Raw genomic sequence first — 7,986 nt, forward strand, 5'->3', positions numbered from 1 at the left:
TGAGGGTAACCTGCTATCATGTGAAATTGCACATTTTTGGAGTGTTCAGTGGCCTAATTTGCACTTTTTTTCGTTCAGTGGCCTAATTGCATTTTCAGGTTACGTTCAGTGGCCAATTTGAACCTTATTCCTTTAATTTATTTTATGAGTAAGTCATATGTGACGCGGTTGGTCTCAATTGAGACACACGTATAATAATTTTTAATTAAAATGTCATACTTTTTTATACACTCATAAAGATTATTACATTTTAGCTAAAAAAAATAAGTGATCAAGACTTATTCTTGTTTTATTTGTATTTATTTATGGACACTTATCAAAATGATCTCATGAAATGGTAGGTGTCTGATCTACATATATAAATGGTCAGAAACATAGGATTTACCGTTAAAATTAAATTTTGACCAACTTCCTAACCACTTTAAAAAAAAATTAAAAATATTTATTACTATTTTCAATCACCAATAGAAAGTGACTAGTAGCACCGATCGCTATCAACAAGGGTGAAAAAAGTTGAACACCTTTCTAAATTTCTGTCTACTTTTTAAATAGTTGGAAAAGATAGTAAAAAATTGACGATTTTTTTTTAATAATTAATTTTAATTTTTAATTTTTTTATTGTTTCTTTAAATATTCTTTGTTTTATTAAAATATTATATAATTTATATATTAATAATAGAAAAGTGAAATGTATTTGGAGCAGGCATGGAGCAAAAACAGAATAAAATCTCCCTATCACAAGAGTGATGATGGAAGGGAATGGTCCAAGCTAGATACTCTATTGCTGAGTTCTCCTTCATGGAGAAAACCATGATTCAAACTCTCACACAATTGGTTGATGGTGATCATCCCTTGCAGTTTAAGCCGTTTGATCACATCTATTATCTCGACTTTTTCAGTAAAGAGGAGAATCGCGGACTCTCCTGCGCTCTTAAGACTTATCGCGGTGTTTAACCTGCTACACTATAGTTATTCTCGACAATAAAAATCTTGTCTGATATATAAATATGTCCATTTCAAAGCATTGAAGCATTTTGCATGCATGTGTGAATACTCAACAACATAGCAATCTCTCTCTCTCACACAAAGAGGTTTGTGTTCAGGTGAGAACCTACCTTATTGTCTGAACTTGAGAACTTGTGCACACCCTTGATGTTGCATCATGCAATGGCTAGAACATGGTGCACGGAAAACATTAACCCAGGACGCAGTGTACATACAACTAACGTGTGTGTATTGTGTTATATGACATGCACCGTTCACTAATCTAGATAAAGGATTGAAATTGGTTCTCACATTGATAATTGACATATTATGGAATGACATAAATTACAATCTTCCCTTAAATCAATCTACTATGCAATGACACAATTAAGTTTAGATCCATAATTAAAATTAATTAATATTTCTTTTGTCTCATCTTATATATATTTTTAAAAAGCAATAAAACAATCTTTATTATTACATAAAAGCTGAAATGAAGTCAGGAGGGGCATAGTCCTAATACAATGAACTGGTTTGACTATAATCCAAAGAGGCAAGAGAATGTGTTACGATATTAGAAGATCTATGGACTAAACTAATAGAGCAAACAGAAAAAATAGACATAATATCCCAACAAAAATCAATAATAAAACCAATATGCGAACAGAGCTTGATACGGGGAACCATTAGAAAATGATGAAAATTAGAGCAATCTGTGTGGGTCTTGTCTCATCTTATATGTTAATGAAGTTTAGCTCATATTATTTACAATTCATTTTTTTTAATAAATTTATTTTATATATTAGCTTATAAAATATAAAAGTCAAATTAAAAACTATTTTTTTTTTTTAAAAAAAGTGAATTAGAGTAAGAAAAATTAATTTGATTCATAAATAATAAACATACATGTCAAATGACATAGGCACCGATGGAGATGGAGTAATACTTGGAAATAAGAATACGGTATTCTTAAGTAGATCCAATTCCAAATTTAACCATAGTTAAAAGAGTACAATTAATACTGATTTATTATTAGGCATTGTGGATAGGGACTAAGGGTTGTTTGCCTCCATAGATCTCTGGGAGCTGGCTCTCATCAATATCTTCCAACAAAGTTGACGTCAGCCGTTTATTTTCTACAAATATGATCTGCAACCCATAATAATAATAATAATAATAATAATAATAATAATAATAATAATAATAATAATAATAATAATAATAATAATAATAATAATAATAAATTGGTTTTACTAGAGTTGAGGCTCCTCTAAACAACACTCATCAATGTGGAATACATATCGAATGGGTAATTTGAGGAGTCTTCAGATTCCTTAAATAGAGAGTCTAAGTCAAGGCTCCTTTCTACTTCTTTTATAGATGTGGGATCAGAGAAAGTGAAATTAAAGGAGCTTGCAGGCTCTCTTATTTTCTAAATAACAGTAATTTAAGTTTTATTATTTATAATAATTATACTAATAATAATATTATTATTAAATTATTTTAAAAATTATATCATATTTAAAATAATTTAAGGTTAGTTAATTAAATAAATTAAACAATAAATTCATCATGTTCTTATAAGTCATTTTACATGTAATGAGTTAATTTATCAAACATTTTTATACAGATCGCTAATACTATTGTACAATAAATAGCTAATTGTTAAACATCTCTATAAAATTGGAACAGAAGAAGTACAAATGTACAATTAGTTACTTAATTCATGATGACATATGTCTATCACTTAAGAATAACATGTAACACCAAATGAAAAACCTTTTTTTTTTTTTTTTTGAAAAAAAAAAAAAACTTTAAAAACATAGAACTGTTAACTTGTGTTTTGTAGTAATTAAGTTATTTTTATCCATGTTGGCCCACTTTTGGAAAATGAAAAAGCGAAAAGAATTGGAAAAAATGGAGTTAAGAAGTAGAAAATTTTCCCTGATACTAAAGAGGCAATAAAGTTTTTATATGGAATATATATTTAATTGGGTAAACTATTTTGTGGATTTAGATGCACCTTGCAAGGTGAACCTACGTCCAAAGATATATAATTTATATTTTAAAAATTCACAATTTGTGATGACCTTGTGTTTTATTCACAAATTCTCAAAACTTAGAAACACAATTTATATTTTTGATATTCACAATTCCAATAATAAAAATACACAATTTATGATCAGGGTCCACCTTGCTGGTTCATGGTATAACAATTTATTTAATTGATTATTTTAAATTGACTAAATTAACTAAGTGAAATCATGTTAGATGAGACGTCGGTAAATTATTTTCAAGAATTAATGTAATAATATATTGCAACAAGCTAAAAATTTTTTATGATCAAACAGTATAACTGTAACCTTCTCAAACAGAAAATCATAAGTTTGTATCTTAATATTGACTCTATGTACTTAATAAGTTGAACAGAATCACTAGTATTAAAGAAAATACCACAATAAAGAGCCTCACCTTTTTCTTGGTATTGTTGTCAATGAAAGGGCACACAATTTTGTACAATGTCCAGAACAGGTAAGGCACGTGGACAACAAACAATTTTCCTAATCTTTCTGGATAGAAATCCTGTCATTGTTCACAACAAATTTCAGACAGATTAAAAAAAAAAAAAAAAAAAAGAGAGAATATATTTATTTATACATTAACAAAAAGCAAAAAAGAACAACAAAAAATTAAGAATAAAAGTAAACGGTGTCTTATAGTTGAAATCCTTATAAATTTTGTGTCATTTCTCCCACGTAAAGGGAGTCTGCAGTGACGTACAACATTTTTAATTATGTGTGCTTTATATCTTCATTTCCATATTTTTACGTATAAAAGTTACAGACTTACAGTTATAAAATACAAATACTTGGATAAAATATTATGAATGATAGTGTTCTACAACCTAATAATGGTATTCATGTCCTATATAACATAATAATGGTATGCATGTCATGTCTCGTTTGGATAGGGGGACAAGCATTTATGAAATGTCATATCAATATTTATCATTTATTAATTTTAACATTTTGAAAAAAAAATAAATGAATTTTTTTTTGAATACTACTGATTCTGTTATAATATAGTATTTGTTCATAGTTATTTTCTTAATTTACTGGAGCACAAAGAACCCATGACCTTCTATTTAGGAGAGCCACTAGACCACAAGGTCATTGACAAAAAAAAAAATTAGTATTTAAACGTGTCACAAAGTTCTGAAATTAGAAGTTTGGTCGGTGTGTTTAAGTTACAATAAAATCTGATGTGATATCACAAATTTGAAGTAAAAGTGAAGAAGCAGAATTTGGAAATACATATAGTAGAACTCATATATGTCATCAATAAAAATACTACATGGTCGTACTCCAAAAACTTACTTCTAACTTTTACTCACACTTATGTTCAAATTTGATTAGAGGAAAAAAAAATGAATAAACATCATGATCTCTCTAATAAATTGAGTAATTAAAGCATGCCACATTATATATAGAAGCTAAGGTAAAAGATGAGAATAGAAATTGAGAATACATGTAAAATTAGTGTAATCCAAAATTTCACTAAAGATTTGCATAAAATCTATAAGAGAGATAAACCTGTAGAATAGATAGAGATGCAAGATATCCCCTGACATCACTGTTTGAATACCCAAAACCTTCAAGATCTCCAATCACAACAAACTTCTCCTTGCCAGGTGATGTCCTTAAAAATTTCCCAAAATTTCACATAAAATTTGTTAGAAATTGAAAAATAAAAATACAGAGAAAGAGGATCATAAAAATTCACATAAAATTTTACCTTGCACATAATTTGTCCAAACCAAAAGCTACATAACCTGAAAATCAAAAGAAGCCAAGAGTGAATGCTTCTCCCAAAAGGTTAGTTGAATCTCAGAATCTCCAATCTTAATGGTCCCACATCTCGACCTGATAGAGAATTTGGGAGGATAAAAATCACGGTGACTCAATGGCTCAACAGACAGTGTCAAATGTTCATGTGCATAAAGGATCTGTCTACTTTGGACATAATCCCTACACCAAGAGTGAATGCTGGTGGTGAGTGGTGGTTGTAATGCATTTAAGTGAAATCTGACTTGCAACTAACAGTGAATTATTATTCACTAATATTTATAAGCTATTTAATACTGGTCGGTCCATGTATAGTAATTTCTTAACAAATGTGATACAAGCTGGACCGAATTAAATATTGTTGACGTGATTTAGTGTGATTGATTAGCCAATTTAAGAACTCAATCTAAATATACAGCTGGAATTGAAAATTGGTATTTCTAACCACCTACAAAATAAATGATTTTTTTTTTTTTCTTTTTTTTTTTACCACTACCAACCATGGTAGAAAAATGGTTGGAAATTCTCTAGGTTTCTTTTAACCACTAACTTATCTCCTAATTTTCTAAAACTTAAATATATTTTTCTTTTTTATCTTTTTGTACAAATAACATTAAAGCATAAAAAAAATCATTAAAAAAATTCTAATTGAAATATATTAATGACACCATTGATTTTTGTTTTTTTATAGTGTTTATAAATTATAATAAATGAACTTAGATGTTCATAAAATCACTATTGTATATTTATTAAGTCACTAGTATTAAAGGTTCATCACACAATATATTGAAATAGTATATGAATATGACTGTCATTTAAAAGATTTCAATGATATATTTTTTCTATATTGATTTTATTTATACAAAAAAAAAATAGAAAATAATATATTTAAAGCGATGATTGGTTAATTTATGTCATTTTTTTAAATTTACAGCCACTTTTTTAATCCATCCAAATTGTTTTCAAACCTTCAAAAAATGGCACTTTTTGTCCTTATATGGTAATTGTAAGATTCATCACTACTTGTTAGTCGTACGTGCTCACTTTTCGTCCTTACGTTATAATTTATGTTGCAAAATTTATCATTTTTCTAATTAAATTTGCAACGTAATATCTCTTAAATCGAGACAAAAAATGAACACGAACTGTTAGAAAAAGAGCTTACGTTTAAATTCTTCGAGTCCACCTTTGTTTTGTAGATGTCTACCACCATAAACAACCGCAATGGGACGTCCTTGTTTATCCACTCCTTGCATAAACATCTTGTTTTGGGCTATTTCATTTTGTATTTCTGAGGTTGAAATACAACCTTTTGGCATAAATGTACGCTTCCATTTGAGATACTTTAACAACATGGCAGAAGCTTTTTCAATGTCTAGATCACGTGCACGAAGAAATCTTCTCATTGCGTAATCGTCAACTTCCTGTGATAATATGTGATACAAAATTGGTCAAGTTTGATGTCTAAAGACTAGAGGTTCGTTTTGGAAAAAATAAAGTCAAGACAGAAGATGGAAAATGTGTCCAAGTCTTAGTCAAGGTTTGATGAGGAATTTTGTAATTGGTAATTGATTTACAGATGTAATACTTTTATAATTTGATGTGAAAGTATATCATTTTTCATCAAAAGTATTACATTTTTTCTTATAAGTAATGTTGCACTCATAAAGAAAAAATGTAAAAGTATTACATTTTTCTATATAAATAATAAGCATGTTATTTCTGATTTAGTATTACATTTGCTATCTAGTATAAGTAGTATATTTCATCTCAACCTGACCTATCTCACGGACAAGAAACTGCAAAACAGTCTCGATTACACAAATTTTTGCCCAATTAGAAATAGGGAAACGTGTGGTTTTGATTCTTCAATGGTTGTGGTTTTGATTCTTCAATGGTTAGTGTTTAGTCGTTTTAGTCCCATGCTATAATGAACAAATGCCATTGTAAATTATTTCAATATCCACCCATCTTATAAGTCAAGCAGACTTAACTACAAAATTTTTTGGTTATCTAGTTGGCATGTATATACTTCTTAAAACAAATTGAAGATATATAGGTAAACATTAACTATTTAAGTACATTCCTCCATGGTAAGTCACATCACCTCGTCTCGAATCAAGCAGGGCTGCACCTTGTCTCGAATCGAGCAGGGCTGAACTAGGTCGACCCGACCGACACCCAACGCGTGGTCATGATAAGTTCTCAAAGTAACGAAATTTTTTCAAACCATTAACGGAATATATAACACAAACTATAAGAATTTCAAATAATTGAGGTGATCTTTGCTCACACATGAAAATCAAGTGTTACAAACACTAAACAACACAAAGTAGGGCATTTTTAGGAGCTGAAAGCAAGACAATTCAAGAACCAAGGAACAACATGCATTTATAAGCACAGATTAAAGCACTGCATTCTTAGACACCAGAAAGTTTAGCCTAGACCATAGAGATAGGAAACCAAAAAAGAAGAAATTAAAGCTGAGAAATTATAAAATTGAGACCTGAGAAGATGGATCTTGTTTCTGCACAACAGCTCTCATCAGCTCAACTTTGTTCCTCTCTTGAAGGCTAAAGCTTTCTGCGTCTTCCACTTTCTGCCCATTATTTTCCCCAATTCCCATATTCTCCTCCATCACTGCCAATTTTCTTTTGAAAATGGAAGATCAGAAACTGAGGTGGAGAAGAGAGTATCTGTTCTGTTCTGTATTATGGAAAACTTGGGGAAATATATATATATATATATATATATATATATATATATAATGGAAAGTTTGATTTTGTACGTGAAAAGTATGGCGTTCGGCCATTTGTGAGAGAAGAAAATTTTAAAAAAATAAAATTTGCTAATATGGTCATTAATAATATTTTACTAATTACTATATATAGACCAGGAATGAGACTATTCGGACGGTTCACCTACTTCTGCCCTCAATTACGCCCAAATTTAATTGGGAAGCCAGTTGGAATAATTTTAATATTGTGGGTGTGTTTTGTATTTTATAAAATTATATATATATAAAATTACTTAAAATTATATATATATATATATATATATATATATATATATATATATATATATATATATATATATATATATATGGAAGGGTTCAAGTGTGGTTGTGCGGTTGATGGCTTAAATCAATAAAAATTTA

The 7,986-nt window shown here is 29.0% G+C and overlaps 1 protein-coding gene across 1 annotated transcript; it reads right to left on the reverse strand.

The window, feature by feature from the left end:
- Positions 1–1,915: 1,915 nt before the first annotated feature.
- Positions 1,916–7,652, reverse strand: LOC109162987 (random slug protein 5-like). The gene is made up of 6 exons (XM_019311698.1): positions 7,336–7,652; positions 5,995–6,253; positions 4,780–4,816; positions 4,578–4,683; positions 3,457–3,567; positions 1,916–2,133 (listed from the first exon to the last, which is right to left on the reverse strand). Exons 1-6 carry the CDS (start codon positions 7,465–7,467, stop codon positions 2,017–2,019), a joined length of 762 nt encoding a protein of 253 aa, XP_019167243.1. The 5' UTR covers positions 7,468–7,652; the 3' UTR covers positions 1,916–2,016.
- Positions 7,653–7,986: the final 334 nt, after the last annotated feature.

This window comes from Ipomoea nil, unplaced genomic scaffold (genome assembly GCF_001879475.1).
Source record: "Ipomoea nil cultivar Tokyo-kokei standard unplaced genomic scaffold, Asagao_1.1 scaffold2975, whole genome shotgun sequence".
In the NCBI taxonomy this organism is placed as follows: Eukaryota; Viridiplantae; Streptophyta; class Magnoliopsida; order Solanales; family Convolvulaceae; genus Ipomoea; species Ipomoea nil.

Bases quoted from the DNA above. Each gene is read 5' to 3' on its own strand.
- LOC109162987 (XM_019311698.1), bottom strand. From the start codon at position 7,467: ATGGAGGAGAATATGGGAATTGGGGAAAATAATGGGCAGAAAGTGGAA. The intron at 4,684-4,779 runs GTAAAATTTTAT...GAAATTTTTAAG, and splicing joins TTGGACAAATTATGTGCAAG to GACATCACCTGGCAAGGAGA. The intron at 2,134-3,456 runs GTGAGGCTCTTT...TATGGGTTGCAG, and splicing joins ACAACAATACCAAGAAAAAG to ATCATATTTGTAGAAAATAA.